Source organism: Egretta garzetta, unplaced genomic scaffold (genome assembly GCF_000687185.1).
Source record: "Egretta garzetta isolate BGI_Z169 unplaced genomic scaffold, ASM68718v1 scaffold331, whole genome shotgun sequence".
Lineage (NCBI taxonomy): Eukaryota > Metazoa > Chordata > Aves > Pelecaniformes > Ardeidae > Egretta > Egretta garzetta.
In genome coordinates, this window is record NW_009258544.1 from 179,134 (window position 1) to 197,342 (window position 18,209).

At 42.4% G+C, this 18,209-nt stretch overlaps 1 protein-coding gene across 1 annotated transcript; it reads right to left on the reverse strand.

Annotated features, from left to right (window-relative positions):
* Positions 1–1,360: 1,360 nt before the first annotated feature.
* KIF23 (kinesin family member 23) lies at positions 1,361–18,207 on the reverse strand (the record flags this gene model as incomplete). Its single annotated transcript, XM_035902985.1, has 21 exons — positions 1,361–2,168; positions 3,397–3,467; positions 3,587–3,668; positions 3,951–4,033; positions 5,098–5,328; positions 7,967–8,133; positions 8,810–8,987; positions 9,371–9,528; positions 9,760–9,927; positions 10,481–10,640; positions 11,173–11,292; positions 11,382–11,461; positions 11,786–11,888; positions 12,426–12,547; positions 12,689–12,801; positions 13,228–13,269; positions 14,221–14,391; positions 14,915–15,024; positions 15,709–15,845; positions 16,569–16,674; positions 18,124–18,207. Coding segments are annotated over 21 exons (2,502 nt in total), but the record flags the coding sequence as incomplete, so codon positions are not given.
* Between the last annotated feature and the right edge of the window lie 2 nt (positions 18,208–18,209).

An 18,209-nucleotide genomic window follows, 5' to 3' on the forward strand; every position in this document is an offset into this window, starting at 1 on the left:
AAGCCCTCTGCACGGGTTGGGGTGGGAAAGGAGGAATTCCCTGCCCCATGCCCAGGGCAAAGCCCACCTCCCTGCAGGGCGGAGGGGAAGGGAGCAGCCCCCGATGGTTATTTCACCCCACCTAGCGGCATCAGCTCACCATGCAGCCACAGCCCTGCTGCTCCCCACCGCTCCGCCGCCAGCCAGCAGGGGATTTGCCTGCCCAAACCCACGCGTTTCTGCAGGCTGGTTTTCCCCCCTTGTTTTTTCTTCTGTTTGCCACTTAGGACTTATTAACTATATTCGGAGACACTGCATGTAGCCAATTAGGCAGTAAATAAAAGCAAAACCAGACTTCAACCAGCCTCCCGAGCACACGTCTACCACCACACGCCTGTCACACGAGCTGTACCTGTAGCTTTTTGAAGTAGGACGTCTTGTTCCCCAGACCAAGGCGGAAAGCCTCTGAGAAACCATTAAGCAGCACTACCTGCTCCAGACTACAGAGTGCTGGTGCTGGGCATTACTGCCGCTGTACGGCTTTCTGCTCCAGCTGGGCACCCACCAGACCTGTGGAAAAGATGGTGTTTCTTGAGGATACAAACCTTTTCATGGACCACCTGAAAATGAATCTGTTTATACCCGCTCTGAACAGGCACTCATACTGGTCACTTCTTTCCTTAAAAAGAATTTTTCAAAAAAATCCCCTAGGCTTGATTAAAAAAAAAAAAAAAAACCACACAAAAACTTTTCACAGAATCCCAGACTGGCAGGGGTGGGAAGGGAGCTCACCCAGTGCCACCCCCCTGCCCAAGCAGGCTCTCCTAGAGCATGTTACACAGGACAGCGGCCAGGTGGGGGTTGAAGATCTCCAGAGAAGGAGACTCCACAGCCCCCCTGGGCAGCCTGGGCCAGGGCTCGGGCACCCTCACAGTCAACAAGTTCTTCCTCCCATTCAACTGGAACCTCTTCTGCTTCAGTTTGTGCCCATTGCCCCTTGTCCTGGCGCTGGGCACCACTGGGAAGAGTCTGGCTCCGTCCTCGTGACCCCCACCCTTGAGATATTTGTAAACTACTTGGTAAGAAAAGTTTTATCTTATGCTGGAAAAAGCTCAAAGCTTCAACATCTTTTAACGGGGCACGCACGCACTCAAAATGGAAGCGACTGCCCTTGAAAGCAATTTGCAGACATGAAGATAAGATTGTCCAAAACATATCTTGGGATCCAAACAGATTCCTCAGTTTAAACTTCAGAAGTCTCCCAAAAGGTCCGTTCACTCACAGCTCTTGGCACCAGACACAGTCAGGGTGCTGCGGTCCTTACCTGACTCTCTGTAGCTCAGCATACCCCTAAATAACAAGAGCATGTTTGTAAGAGCCATTGAATAAAAGTATTTATTTTAACATGTTTGCAGAGCCACACATACAAAGTTCTCACCATATCTGTGAGCAAGTTACCCTTTTACCCCGTATCTACAGATGTAAAACGTTTAATTATTTACTTGCAGTACAAAATAAAGTAGGTCTGACGTCAAGTCACCATTACTCATCGCATCAGTGTTCTTGCTTCATTACTATGAAGGTTTGAAGATTGAAATGTTTTCACAAGCTGATTTGCATATTAAATAATCAAAGGTAATTCTTCCAAGAAGAAATCCCTATTACCAAGCTGTTGCTAGTTATAATAAAATAGGAAATGGCATAGAAACACTCTTAAAGTGCGTTACTGCATCTAAATAATTAGCAGCATTTATCCCTCTTCAAAACAGAGGACCTGACAAGGAAGGGATACTGACCGCATAGAAGTATTTTGCGTTGTAAAAAGAAAAAGCTGAAAAAAACATGCAAGGCAAGAGCCTTGTGTCATTAGACTATAAAGATACAGCTTAACAACAAGGGCTTCATACATACGAGGCAGAAGGTGTTCTTCAGAGGTCCGGAGGAGATAATGGCAGAACCCCCCTACATCTACTGAAAATACACACACCCACACGCTTGCTTCTTTGGGACTGCAAGAAGTATCTCCCGTTTAACCACTGCCCAGCACAGGCCGTTATAAAAACATAAGCCTGTGGTGGTAACAAAGCAGTTTTTAATCAAGTTCATCCCTGGCAGCAGATACTACATCAGTGTGATAAAACCAAGAGGATTCCAACGCAGCAGTACGTTAAGTTCATGGCTTTCTTCGCCTAAAAAAAAGGAAAGAAAAAAGGCCCAAACAACTTTCAGATTGTACACAGCAGCAGTTTGCCTTAACAGTAGCCAACAGCTTATTTACCTATTCTGCTGTCTCACACACCTCCTATGCTAAGGAACACAACTAACACAAGAAAGCTAAAGAGCCTGTTTATCAACGCTTTTGCTTCCTTTTTTATGTGTCTGTGAACATAAAACAAAGTTTTATTTAAATTATTTAATAGGTTAAAATAAATACAAGCTCCAACTCAATACACAGGCAAATGAAAGGTTCTACTGCAGCACTGCAAGGCTGCAGCAAGGCTGCAAGCAGCAGCAGCCACCCTGAGCAGGTCCCAGCTTCTGGTAAGAGGTGTAATAAGTATACGCTAACACGATGCTGAAAGGGGGATTACTGATTTCAGATGCTCTCCAAAATACCCTTCCACCACAGTTCTAAAGTTTTTGGATTCTGAATGCAATAAGCTTAGTTCATTTTGGCTTCACAAGAAACCGCTTTACCTCTCCACTCCCTTGGCCTGCCTGTAAACACATCTTGCAAAACTGCCAATTTTCTTCCCCTGAGCTGAATAGGTGACTCCCTACGTGACTTTCCTAAGAGGAAAGTTTCTTCTAGCATGACAGGAGCCCACGCTTCCTTAATAGGTGCCCTGCCAATTGGGTAGCAGGCAGCCGCTGGAGGATCAGCTATATTCACGTGCACCAGCAGGTACATCCTACGGTCGCCTCCATTCCCTCCTCCCTATGCCATACTGAAAAATTGTAACCTTGTTTAATTTACATTTATCTAAGGATAGAAAAATGAGTATTCTTTACAAAGTCAGCATCCCATAGAGGCTAGGGGGACAGAAGAGGGATGCAGCTTAGTACTCTGTCACTGCCTCCCGAACCCTATTCCACTCTGGACCTGCCAGGCATTCCGCAGTTCCCAGCTTCTTCCAGTCACAATAGCACAAGACCAAACTTGACATTCTGCTCGCTGCACCGAATGCCAGAGTTTTACCCAGAAGACAAGTTAATAATTCTTACAATCTCCTACAGATCTATCCTGTCACCAGTTTCCAACACCGAATCAGCCTGCTTATCTTACAGCGTTAAGGAGGTAAGGACCCCAAACCGGAAGCGGGAAGGGCAGCAAGGTCGGGGGAGGAAGAAAAAAGTTCTCACTTCAGATGTCATCAGGAAAGAGAACCCCAGCTACAAGGGAGAGATGCGACTTACTTGGGCTGAGCATGATGCTGATATCCAGGTCCAAGAGCCGATCCCGCCCTCATCTCCACTGCCACAGAACACTGAGAAGACACAGAAAAATCAGTCTCTATTGCTAACCCTGCTCCCCAGATAACAGCACTACCCCGAATTCTCATCCGGATCAAGCACGAGAGGTCCCCCTCGTTTGTTTATAGCTTACTCTGGTTTCTACATCAGTCCACTCAGAGTCTGCAGCATCCTCGGGCGGGTCAGGATTGGAAGGTGATGATCTTCGCTTTCGACTGAAAGAGGAGTAGGTGGGGAAAAAAGTTACAAGTATCACATATTTTGGCAGGTTCTCATACGCAAGAGAATACATTTTATACTTTCTAAATAAATAACTTGCTCTCAGCAGCAGACCAGCCTTAAAAGCAGCTACAGTGTCTATAACCCTTTCCAAGTTACTTTTGTATGATTTCAAGTTAGATGCAACAACGTTTTGTTCAATTATTTGGACCAGAATCAGCTTCTATCGGACTCACAGAGCGCTAACAGTGTCAGAACCTAAAATTAAGACAACTCACCCAGTTGGAGATTCTTGCTTCAGAGTCTCTATCTCCGTGAACTGCACGGCCTGTCCGCCGCCCCTGGTTTTGAAAACATCACCCTGGAAGCCAAAAGGAGTTAACAAGGTACAGTCACTAGGGCAGCACCAAAGCTATGGCACCACTTTTCACGTGGAAACTTAAGTGCTTACAAATGTCGTTTCCTTGCGGGTCAGTAGCCAGCAAGCATATGTGCATAATAAATATGCTCTTCCCCATTATAGATCTTCTCTTACACACAGGACAATAAAGAGCGAACACCATCTCCCCCGATGATCATGCAAGATACCCACAGAGCAGTCACTGCGATGACAAAGATTCCTGTATGATGGCGGTGACTAAGCAATACTAAAAATCATGTCACAGGCTTAGTTTCAATAGTCCCACACAGCATGGACAGGTATGTTGGCAGCTGTGCAGGACTTTGCCTTTGAAAACATTGCCGGAACCTACAAGGTTACCTTAGAGGAGTGAGAGCTTTTTTAAAACTCAAAAATAAAAAAAAAAAAATAAAAAAAGGCAATATTGGGATACTCATGACCGTAGGAAAAATGAACCACAAACTTCTTGCTACAAATTACAAAGAGCTCTCCATTTGCCTTAGGTAAGTACAGTCAGCGTTTTGGGACACAAACATTGCAGGCATTCAAAGCTTAGGCTGTCTCACCAATTTGTTTGTCGGTTGACTACTAGAAATTATGTCCTGGAGCATTCGAGCACCCATCGCTGCAGCAAGCTTACCCATACAGTGAAAAATCAAATAACATCGCTCCAACAAGACTGACTCCACAAGACTGGCTGCAGCCCCAAGTCTGAGAAACTTTCACTACAAATGGATTATTGCATTTTACTAGGGGGAAAAAAAACTTAATTACTTTCAAAGAAAACGATGACTGAGATAACCAAGCTTGTAATGGTTCATATGAAGTAACGACAAAGTTAAAAGTATTTTCAGGCTCTAAAAGCTCCCTTGAACCCAACCACACAAAACTTTCCAATCAAATCCCTTCGCAGATGGAGTCAAACGTCCCCTTTCGCCAGCCAGTAAGCCTGCAGCACAAACACATTGCCAGAAATAAGTTTTGTCAGGGTTATCACAAGTTTACGACGAAGGCGTTTGCTTTACCTTGATGAGTTTTGTTTCAATCTCCCCATCGGAGGCTAGCTCCTGGTGCGTCAGCATATACTTGTCACACTTAGCTAGTGCCTTTTCACTTGCAGCCGCTACCGTGATGGCATGGGGGACATGCGGCTGCATGACTGTTTCAGTGGGCAGATTAGAAGGTGGCTTATGATCTACCCATCTCTCCCCGGCTGAGCGCGACCGTCTGTGTCTGAGACGAACTGGAGGTGCGTTCTGATCAGAGTGGAAGAGAATCAGAAGTAGTCAGCACACAGTAAATCTCTCGGAGGGTATCATTAGCAGAAGTGAACTTTGCCGGTCTGGTTAAGATGCATTTGGACGAAGATCAACGCTTCGTTCCTAAAGTGCTTTCAGAGTGCATCCTGAAAGGCACCATTACCAACAGCCTTGCCTAAAATTATTAATGGATTCCTTCTGTGCCAATTCCTGGTCTTTGTGAATTTTAGCTATGCGTTACCCAATCTGTTGTGTTCCATACCTAGTAAGGTTTCCTCAAGGAGGACAGCTTTATGTCTAGTGGTACTCCTCCCGAGTTTCCAAATCAAAACAGATTGCTCTGAACATATTAACCAACCAGAAAAGAGAAATTTATGTTTCCATGGATGCATTCATGGATCAAAACATATTTTTTAAGTAGCAAAAGCAAGCAGGCCAAGTATGGATTTCCAACATCTCTAAAGATGCAAGACATAACACTTCTGAGCAAACAGAGCAGAGGAAGTGTCCCTTGTCCTAGTGCTATCGCTTCTGAACTCAGCTGTTGGAAACCCATGAGCAGTGATTGAAGTTCATGCATTTTTATTTTATGAACATGAACATTATTGTCAGTTGCTCAGGGAAATCAGAAAAAAAATCTGGAAACTTGTTTAAAAACCTGGGTGGCTTCAAGATCTTTTAAATGGCTTTTGAAAGAGTATTTGCAGACTCTCCCTGTTCCATTTACATCCTCATTTTAGAGACCTCTGAATCATGGTGAGGTTATGTTACCCAAACCTATGAATGTAAGTTGTATCCACTGCATTTTCAGGTGATGAGCATCAATTAGGATTTCTTTGACCAACAGACATGAGATTGGCTGTACCCTTTACAGATAAACCTCTTACAAGTCTAAAGCAGCTCTTAAAAATTAAAAATATATAGGGAAATGTGTCTTTCAGCAATCTTCCATAAAAAAAAAAAAAAGAGGGGGAAAAAAAAAAAAAAGACTGTCAAGACTTTTCTTCCCCCTTTCAAGACTTTTTTCCCCCCCCTTTTAGTGGGCAAGTACTTATTTGCATTGATGTTTTTTTGAAACAATTCTGCCAAGGTGCCTTAGAAGTTATGTTCCAAGGAGAGGGTACACGACCACTGGTCACATTTTACTGCGGCAGAGGCCACATCCCTTACTCTGCTGACAGCAGTCCATGCATTAGTTAATTGGAATAGCATTTGCTTAAAAGCATGTCCCTGACTTCAGAGAGCCAGCAAGTAGCAGAAATTTTGAGAACGCCATCGAAGATGAATCATACCATGATAAGCTTCCCTCCTCTCAAGAGGCTGGGGTTGTACAATTCTCTTTGATTTACCTGAGCCACTGCAACAGTGCTAGAACATGACAGGCACACCACCGATGCAAACATTTGCACACATCAGTTTAATGAGAAGGAAAAAAAAAAAGTCTCCCACCTGTAAGCAAAGCCCCCAGTTTTAACGCAAATGTGAGTTAGGGAAGACTATTCTAAGAGAGTTAAAGTTAACAGTCACACAAGTGAGATGTTTGTCCAAGCACTATTTCCAGCAGACGTTTGCAGATATGGCTCATAAGACCACCTTTTAAGCTGCCCAAACAGACTATGGTAAATTGCAGGCTGCAAGATAGATTTGAGGAGACAGACACAAGTTAAAACACAAGGAGGTTCACAGCTAGAGAAAAGGTCTGGCTAGTTAGGAGTTCCTTACAAGAGTTATCAATGTGCTAGCAGGAGATACACACACTGCTTTTAAGGAGTTTTTAAACATCAAGTTAAGAAGTCAAAACAGGATGAGTAGTAGGACTCAACTAGGAAACAGTACTGTTCTAGGAGAAAGATATTTAGGGGAAAACTCCAATCTGTGTTAGGTGTGCTCAATCTAAGAGAGCAGTTGTAATGAGCTTTTGAGCCAGACTAAGCAACGCTACGTTTAGCTTTTGACAGGAGCAGCACTAACCCTGCAGCATTGATCCTCTTCTATTTCTAGCTCATCTCTACGCCTGGGAACCTCAATGACTCCAGTCCAGCACATCCCTCGCCTTCTGTCTGAGGTGTTACAGTCTCTACTTTGTTCTGGTTCTTGTTGTCTACTCCTTGCATTAGAAGTGCCACTGGTATGCTTGTGCGAAGGGGTTTTCTGCTCCCATTCCATAACACAAGATGCCACAGAAATGCTGCTACAAGAATTAGAACGTCTGTGCGCCTGCGGGTTGCTCACGAGCCGCTGGCTGTTAGGGACCTGAGTAATAAAATTACTAGAAGGCTAGAGAGAATGGAAAAGAAGTTAATGAACATACAGAACTGTCAACTTACAAGGCAATAAAACAATGAATACTGACAACGTGCAGAGTGACAATTCAGCTATTCATGCTTATGGTTTTGGGTAGGCATTGTGTTGCAGCGACAGCATTAAGGATCAGGTATTCTTCCATAATAGTAGCATTAGAGTAGGAGCACAAACAAAGAGCAGGAGACAAAGAATTCAAAGCAAGTTTAAGTTATCAAAGTTCTGTGCTTGGGAACTATTGTCTAGCCACTAAAGAGAACTGGCCTGCACTTTAGTTCATTCTTACAAATATGCTTTTCCCTATGTCAAGAAGGGTGTTTTAAAGGCAACTTACAGGTACTGGTGAAGGAGACACTGATCTCTGAACAGGCTTCTCTCTGTCTCTCTCCCGCGAAGGCCTCTCTGGCTTTTCATTTTTTGGTTCAGTAACAATGGCCTTCAGTTGCTTCAGTTTTTCATCCTTGACCCAAAGTTTGTTCTGCATTTCCAGCTGCTTTGCAGCTACAATGAAAGCACAAGTAACTGTGCTAGAAGATTGAAGGGAATTTCATATGCCACGTGGAATGAAGTTCTTCCCCACTGAGATACAAGCCATTGGAAATAATGACACATCAGGCTAAAGAAAGACTTTCCAGATTATAAAACAGTGCGATGTTTAATGCCGTAATAATTTTGCTTCCTAAACTATGACAGATGGGAGCATGTCTAACTGCAGTTCTATCAGTGGTCCTGAAGTAGTGTACAGCCCTGCAGTAGTAAAACCTCATCCCTCGGATTTCCTTTCCTTATTGCTCATCAAATGCATATCTGAGCAAGAGTTTACATGAGGATAAAGGGGAAACCCTGACATCAGGCTTGTACTGACAACTGACAGAACAAGACGATCACTCCTCAGAGTGCCACAAAACCCAAGGACAGACTTTAGATAGTGAAATGCAGTGACACAGTGCTTAAGAGCTGCTCTAGCTGCATCAAAAGTCCTTGAGGAATTTATTGTATCCTACTAGATGTATGAAAGTTCAAAAATGTCAGTTCAAGTCTGTAATTAAAAGCCAAACACATCTCCATTCTTAATGCTACTACTATATAAAAAAACAAAACCCAAACCACAAAACCAAGCCACCCAGCTCCCCCAGCACTGCTCCGTTACGCATTTCCAACAGATATGGTAGCGTACTTACACACTCCTTCTCCCATTTCATGGTTGTTTCTGCCACCATGCCTTGCAATCGTGCCTCCAACCTACGCTTGTCAGAAGCCTGACGTTGCAATTTCTGGCTCTTGCTTTCTAGTTCTTGCTGAAGGTTACGCTTGTCTTCTTCGTAAATTGTCGCCGTTTTCTCTAAAATCTCAATCTGGTGGAAGAGAGGAAGGACTTGGCTATGCTGCTTAGAAGCGCAACCATCTAAGCCCAGAATTGCTAGTTATATTTAACTGTTAACATATTACTAGAATATATTAGCTGTGGTACAAATATACCCAGATAAATAGTCCGCATTCCAAAATGCTTCAGAGATTTTACAGCTTTCTCATGAGTTGCCCATCGTAATGCATTGAGAAAAGCCACACCTCATAAGAAAGCCAAAAGGCTAAAAGCATTCAGTAAAGTTCCGCACAAAATACTTTTAATCTTGTTTTTAATACTCATCTTGCGAGCAACTTCTGATGTCAAGAAGCTTGCCAAATGGTACACAGGAAATACAGTTTGTACTTAACTTTAGTTGTTGAAAACACTGACCTTGTATTCCAAAGTTTTAATTTTCTTCTCCAGGCGTTCTAGCTCCGTTTTCTGCCCTGCTATTGTTTTCTCTTTTTCAGAGAGTTTTCCTTGAATATAGTTTTCCTTGGATACAACACTGGAGTCAAATTCTTGCAGCATCGTTTTAAATGCAAGCACTGCAAGAGAATCGATATACTTTATCTTCTCACCATATCTCTGTAGTATCAAAAGCAGCTGTTTTTCTCCTACCAACTTAACGCTACCAGCTATTTCGTTACCTCAAAAAAGGTTTTTTAAATTATCAACCTAGACAAGATACTTGCTTCCTGTTGGTACAGAAGAGATCCCTTGGGTAGTAATAAAGGCGCCAAAAAGATCTAGCTCCGTGCTGATGTTCAAATTCTTACCGTTCTTGGCAAACTCCTCTGACAACATTTGTCGTAGCTTATGGCGTTTTTCCAGGACTTCAATAAGCTTTGGAAGTGTTTGATCATCATTAACATCCAATAGCTCACATGAAGGCAACGGAGGAAAGTTCTGCAAGAAATTTTCTGAAACAGATTGCTCTTCTGTTTCTGTAAGATTTAAGGCCAAGAAAGTCTGTCAGCAAGCTACAGAACAGGAAAATCCCATTTGACAATGCACAGCCACAGATCATTCATTCCACTGTATCATGAAGCAGACAGAACTTCGAATAATTAATGAGAACTAGAAGTTTTCAGAAGAGATGACAGCGTTGAGAAGAGATTAAATGTGACATTCTTGATTCATTGCTTTATAATACCTCCAGGCAACTCTTGATTTCCACAGTAGGCCCTAAGCATACAAAAGCATCAAAGCAGCATCCTCAGCACAATTTCCTTTCAGGAGCTGCAATAACAGGACCATGAATTCAACCCATCACCAATAACAATGAATTACTTTGAGACTTACACAGTAAACTGGGTTTATGCTACAAGTAAGGCTGGGGTATGAAAGGAGCAGTAGTGCAGAGAAGGCTCACAACTAACAGTTAAGTGAAGTTCCTTTCGCACTTTCAGGGATCAAATAATTTGTTTTAAAATTGCCTTCAACCCCTAACAGAAAAAAAAAACCTGTGCTGTAACCACCTAGCGTTCTAGTATTTACCTCCATTTATTGGGCCACCCCGCATCTCCAATTTCCGTGAGAGCTCCTCTCGGAAGGCTTGATTCCTAAAGCGCCGTCCGGGCGTTAAGCCACAGAGTGGTCTATCAACAGGTCTCGCAACTTCAACTTCCTGGGTCATTTCTGCAAAGCGCATGACTTGCTACAAGAGAACAGAAGCAAGCTTAACAACAAAACTAACCAGAAGCCATCCAATATTAAGTTTGAAAGCGATACCTTTGGTCAATAAAAGCGTTAGAAGAGACATGACCAAGCTATCATCTCAAGTAGCTCCCAGCTGGACAGCTTGCGATGCTGAAGCGGAGGATGCAGAACCTTCCTAGTAACACCTCCCCGACCTCAGCCCCAAGGAACCGTGAAACCCCCTGCGCAGACAGCTGAGGTTTTTGCAAGTACCGTCACAGCACTATGAAGCACCTAAATACAGTGGAGTACTTGGACTTCTCTAAATAAGAGAAACTCTTCCTATTTTACAGGCAAGTAGTAGTTGTCATTTTTAAGAGGAAAAATAAGACTGGGAGGGCACATTTCCCTTACAGTATTATATTTGATTACTAGTGTCCAAGCAATAAAAAAAATATCATTCCCGTCACCTACTGAACAAGGACAGTAATTCAGTGATAAGCATGAAAGGAGAGTAGGAGGGAATGAGGTAAGATCTGCAAGGAAGTTACCAAGCTTTCCTCGTAGTCCTCCGCTTTAGGATTAACACACACGATCATGCGCACTTTTCCTTCACCATCAAAATAGTTCTTGAAGAGATGAGTCAGTTTGGAATCTCTGTACGGGACCATCTTAAAATGAAGTACACAGAAGACCTAGTAAGCTTTCATGACACCAGATCTTCATCAAATCAAAGATAATTAGGTAGCGAGTTGCATACCTTATTTGTTCCATACATCTGGTTTTCCCGTAGAACCTCAATACATGTTCTTAATGTCATTAGTGACTGATTAATATTACCTTAAAGAAACCAAACACACACATGATAAGCACCCATTTCGGATCATGATCCAAAATTATTTAGCAGTCTACTTAAGAATAAATTGTCTGGACTTAAGTTGTATTTGTTACAGACAAACTGCTCTCATTAACTGAAGTATCAGAATATGTGCTTCTAAAAACTTCTGGTTTCCAAACTGAGGGACTTAAGGTCATCAAACCAAGCAACTGAATATCGTAACAGAATACTTCGATTCTTCCTATGATTCCTCTACTAGGAGACAAGGCTAATACGAGCATATACTAGCACACAAAATCACTGGGCTGCCTAAAGGCAGTACTTACCTGCTTCTCGCAACCTGTTCCCTTCAGCTTTTGTTCTATTAGTTCTTTCACTTCCAGCCAGATCAACTAAAGACAGCTGGCTTAAAGTGATCTGTTCTTTCTCCTAGTACAGAAAAGAAGTTATGTTAGGCTAATCATTAGCTCTATATTCCCCAACCACCAAACCTAAACCAGCATGCACACTTAGAAAGAATGTGTTGTGCCTTTAAAGCCTGAGGGTGGTTTTACAGCCCTCAAGACAAGCAGCTGTGCACCATTAGCTTTTTTTGTGAGTAAGTTTAGCAAATCCCGACTGTCTTGGGCCACAGGGTAGATATCACAACCGTGCTCATTCAAATCCTCCAAGTTTTAGATGAACAGTTTTTGTTCAAAAGAAGCAGAGGTAAAGAACAAAGGAGTAAGCAGCTTTGTACTCCATTTTAATGTCCTACTTTCATTACAAAAAAGGGAGGCTAATTCTGTCAAAGACTAGAAAGTTAATAATTTTGATTTCCTTCAAAATGAAACTGCTAGCGAGCAAGATGCATATGGCTGAGACACGGTAACTGTTTCAGTAGGCCATGCTGCAAGGTTCACCACCTTTTCCAACCTATACACACGCATGCACAGTTCTCCTTTAACAGCCTGCCCTGGAATTCACCTGTAGCACATTATCTCCATCTGCATCCAGGGGCGCCTGAGCCAACTTTATAATAAAAACACTGTGAGAGCGGCTAGATTCTCGATTCAGCTGAGTGTTTGCAATTCGCCTCTTCTTTTGACCTGTTTAGAAGAACAAAAACAAAGCAGGTTTTTGGAGGGACTGGCTAACAGCCTGGCCATCTGGTACAGCCAATTCGGTTTTCAACGTGATAGAGGATTACACATCTGTACTGATTTAATCAGTTATATTCTAAGATTTACCTCTCCAAAACACTTCAAAAGCTTCTTCTGTTGATTTCACCTCTACTTCTGTGCATCCTGTGACATACATGTTGTGATTCTGGTCCTCACGAAGTATTTTGGATTGTGGAGGCCTTAAGGGCAGGGAAGAAATAAAACAAACAAAAAACCCACTAAAATTGAGTGGAGTTTTCTGTACAACAATACATTGTGTCATGCAAATTCTCTTGTAAGTGCAAAATTCAGACTGAATACGTCAGTTATCCATACAGCAGATGGAAGAGGAAGTACATGGACACACATTCAGCCAAGATTAGTTACACTTCAGCTACTGCTTTAATTTAGAAGCTACGTTTAATTGCAATTCTTACTGGAAACCATGGGTTTGGATGGCAGCTATTGTTTTTCTACATGCATACAGAAGCAAGACGGCTTCAACAGCATTCTATATTCACTAGTAAAGCAAGAGGAGACAGGGAGTCAGTCTGAGTTTGTTTTCTGCTTCTACTAAAAGAAAATTTCGCTTTTCAATATTCAGAATAATATGCTTATGCACATACATAAAGTCACCATTTCGCACAGGAGTGTTGCAATTGTTCCACCTACCAAAAAAACAGGGTTAAAAAATATTAAGTCATTCAGCCGATGTCTAAAATCTTTTTATATATAATACACTGTAGCTTCCACAAATAGAAATAATCCAAGATTCTTCACAGGCTGATTTTTGGACATAGGCATAAAACTAAACCAGTAATTCTATTCTTTAAAAAGCATTCACAGACATTCAAACTCATTTCAAATCGGTACCCTGGAGACAGCTCTTGATGTTTCAGAGCAATGCCTTGTTTTGCTCTAGTTAGTCTTTGTAAATCAGCCAAGTCTTTAATTAACACATGTACTGATGGATATGCGTCGGGGGTTTTTTTAATGGATTTAGAATTTTTAAAATATATTCAAAGTTTAATTTGCAGACTGTTTTTTTCTCACAATTGACCTATTTTAGACATCAGCCAAGTACACACCTTTCCAAAAAATACCCAGAATTTTGTTTATGAGACAATTCATTTCGGTTTTTATGGAAATTACTGACATCAAGTAAAATAATATGCAAACTTGTATTAACTATAAAGCACTAACAAAAAATAGCAACTTTTGCCCGATAAACTGTTTCCAGGAGAAAAATGTCAGCTGTGGAATGGCTTACTCTTCAAGTTGCAGTCACCTACGAGGAACAGTACTCACAGAATAGCATGGATAGACTTAGGACCTCAGTGGGATGCAACACACTGCCTAACAAATTAAGTATTTGCTTATTAATCTCCCATTATAACGAGGAAGGGAGCACTAAGTCTTACCAGCACCAGAACAACCATCAGTACTTGGCACACCTAAATACTACTGTCTGGACTCCTTGGGCATCCCCTTTTCCACACGATTTCTGAAGTGATTTCCATGAATTGAGCCAGACCCGCCAAGACTACAGCCACAAAGACATGTTGTAGTTCCCGCAAAAGCATAATTGAAGTAGGAGCAACGCTACTCATAAAACTAACTTTGGTTTTATAGGATCGAAGGGAGCTTCCTCCAAGAGGTCATATATGTAGTTGTTGTAGATCTCAATGTAGGAGACAAAGACACTGTAGACGTTATCTTCATCAACTTCTTCCACTTTGCAGTGGTCTTGCACGTTGATCATATCAGCAAATTCTGGATCTATTTGTCGCCTGTCGAACACGCAAATTAAGTGATTGCAGTGGAGCATCCACAGCCAGCTAACATGTCAGACTATACAATTAAAAAGCAAGCCTACTGACAGGTAGCATAGTTCCAGTATGGAAGTGCTCACTCTAGCAACTAATGACAACACATTCAGTCAAATTAGATTAAAAAAAAACAAAAAAGACCTGGATAGTCAACACTTCTATCCTTCATTCAGCAACCTCACTATTCTGCAAAATATCCCCAAATTGTACCTCACAGTATTCCTACCGGGTAAAGTCACAGCATTTTACTCATGAGTTAACAGGGACAAAAAAACAGATTTCTGTTGCCTGATTCTAAGTCTTCTAATCTAAATAGTTAATTATGCAATTGCTCGGACCACATGAAATATACTATTATTCCATTACTGGCTTTCCTTCCTTTCTTCAAGGGAAGGACAAAGACACCAAAGTAAATTAAAACCACAATTTCAGAATAACATTTACATTAACTAAATTCACTCTGCACTTTACAATAGTTACTTACTTGCCAGATGGAGTTTTTGGAACAGGCATGGCATCTCTTTTCTGGCGCTCTAATAGAGCATCTACTTCACACTGAACATCCACACCATTCTTGTCATCGAGCTTAAAAACCTGAGCAGCAAGTATAGCGCATTTAGACAATATAATGGCAAACACTAGGGAACATAAGGCATTGGCCAGCAAAACAAATTATTTGATCAAGCTGTCTGGCAACCAGCAAACACCGTGCCCCTCACTAACACTCGATCTGCTGGCTAATGCAAAGTAGATCTGACAGAAAACAGGTATTTCTAAGACAACAGTATTTCATAAAAGCTCCCAAGCTTGCCTGCTACCAAGGAAAAGACTTCCAGAATAATTTCAAACATATTTAGACACCAAAACTCCAGAGATGTTTGGCCACAAGAAAAGCCTCACATCGTGTCCTATATTATTTTAGGCATGGTTTCCTGAGGCTTTTGTATCTTGTGGCTAGATTTCATTCCAGAACTCAGAAAGCTTCCTCTTTCCTTTGTTATTGTTTTAAAAAAGTTAAGAACGAGCGACAATTAGAAGGATAGCCAGACCATACATCTTCATGAAATGTCCGTCCTAGCCACTACGCCTGCGTCCTTGGCCTTGCTCTTCAAATCTCAAGGGGGTGGGATCTTTTCAGTTGGTTTTATTTTAAAAAGTGTTCCAGTCACCTGACTAGACAGGAGATAAACACTTTGAACAGAACCTTCCCCCCCCACTCCCAGTGTTTTTAGGCTGTTATAAGCCACAGCGTGGAGAACTTGGTGCAAAACTACTCACAAATCGCTTGGCCTGGTATGGTCCTATGCTGTTGAAGATCATATCCAAACACCGCGGGAGAAGTCCTCCATCACCAGGAGATCCTGTCATGGTGTGTGTTTTCCCGCTGCCTGTCACACCATATGTAAAAAGGAGACCTACGGGGGACAGGAAAGTTATGTAGTCATGCTTGCTGTCTCAAAAAAAAAAAAAAAAAAGCTTAGTTATAATCACACTTCCTGTTTTTCTCGGGTCAAACATATTTGGAAAAAACAATGTCTCCTTTTGAACAGTTAACAGTAAACTATTGCAGCCCATCAGAAGCCACGGTCATCACTAGCGTTTGCATCTCTCCTTGACAGCCACTTCAACTACAGCTGACGGCACCTATCATCCTCTCTGGGGAGAGTGCCTTTGGAAGCCAAAGGGGAAGGAAGCCACTAAGTCCCAGGTGAAGAGTGCTGATTTGTTATGACTCTTAGTCCAACATAAGCCAGATAGCTCAAGAACCAACACCGTGATATCCAACCATACCCAGGAGATCAAGCCCTACAAATCGATTTATTTATTTCTGTAGTCATTCTTTAGGTGGATAAATCAACCCTTTCTGCAGAAAGAAAAAGCTTCTCCAGTTAATGGTGCACAAAAAAGATTAGACCTCGACACAAGTAACATGTCATAACAAAGGTAAATAAGCTTTGAAGTAACAAAAAGCAAGAGGAGCTTCCAAGGATGTTGTACAGGGGAGCTGTTCTCATTGCAAACAAGGTAGACATGTTTTTACTAGACAAGCTAAGAAATTGAGACATAAGAAATCACAGCAATATAAAAAAAACCTGCATGGCAGACATACAGAAAAGCAGCAGAGAACAAGCACTCACCATTTTTCCCACGAATGAGATCCTCCACTAGAGGTTTAGCCACCACGTCGAAAAGCTCCTTCTGAACAACAAGGGTGCCGAACACTTCTTTAAAGGAATACTGTGTCTGAAGAACAGAAGATACACCGTCCTAAACCTCCAGTTCCCCCATCCAGAAGTCCGTTGCTTCAAAACTCTTCCTACCTCAGAACCACATGCTTACCAGAATGATAAAGATTCTATTTTAGGATTATGCCAGTGTTTGAACACGGGCAGTTGCTCCAGCATAACGCTTCTGAGCGTAAGACGTGCATAATGCAGAACAGCAACTGCCTCGTTTCCACAGAGCTTAAGTCCAGAAATAACCAGAACGATCACAAAGCCTGACCTCCCAGCAACCAGAGGATCTCACAATTCACAGCTTCAAGCCCAAATTTCTGTTGGAGCTCCAACCATCATCTACACAAGCACTGAGCAAAGAAACACCCACAACGGCCAAAGTCGAGTGGTTCCCACGTTTGATCATTTTGTTTCACACCTGTGTCTCCTTCCAGTCTAGCCTCAGTTTCCAGTCATAGGTTTGCAATGTATTTTTGTTTCTTGATTAATCTGGTCACTTTTCAATCAAAACACCTGCTCATGTAAACGTTTGTATTTTAAGTTTTTGCACAATGGTTTGTTTACTAAACTTTTAATTAACCTTTGCCTACTTTATTTATGCCTTTGGAGATCACCTTATGTACTGCTTATAAGAATTTCCCACACTGAAATTGGAAACAAAGTAGTCTACATCCCAACTAACTTTTTTTTTTTTCCTCTGAGAAACGCTAAGGCATTGCCTTATGTAGAGCTATACAGCACCACGCTGGGAACCTGCCATTAACTGTTTCACTACCAAATCACATTCGGTGCCACAGTACTCCAGCTCCTCGTTCTGTACACGTGACCTAAACCCTCCTGTTCTAGGAAACGCTTGCGTGGACCAGGGAACAACATGAATCCCTTTGTGACATGCTTACCCACTTTTCTACGCTTCATGTCACTTCACCACTTCATATACCTAATAACCTAAAGCTTCCCCCCCCCGCCCACCATTCTATAAATAGGGAAACATTGCTTTTTTACCCAACTTAAGTTTGGGGTAAATCAACCATTAATCCATTTCTGACTGGTTTAGCTTTGAGCTGGTTTCTTTCAAATATGTTTTGGTTTTTTTTTTTCAATTAGTCCTACATGAAAAAGCCCTTCAAGCAGTCTAAGTGTTTGCCAGCTTTGCTTTTGTTCCTCTCACCCTCCTCCTCCAGAAGTGTTTTCCTATATGGGGGATATATTTGATGGCTGAGGGTGCGTTTTTGCTCTAGGTGGTTTGCTGGGTTTGAAAATTGGCTCCCACCGGCTTTTCAGCGCAAACTGCCGATTCGCACATTGCAAGAGGCAATTTTTTTCCCCAAGCCAACGTTAAAAAGCGAGCGCAGGGCAGAGGGCCCCTAAGCACGGGCCAGCAGGCAGCCCCTTCAGCCGAGCCCGGCTCCGAGGGCCCACGCACGGCTCTCCCCGCCGCCCCCCAGCCCCTTACCTCCCGGTACTCCCCGTTGCGGAATATCCTGTAGCCGTCGGGCGGGTGGATCTGCACCGTGGTCTCGCTGATCACCTCGATGCAGC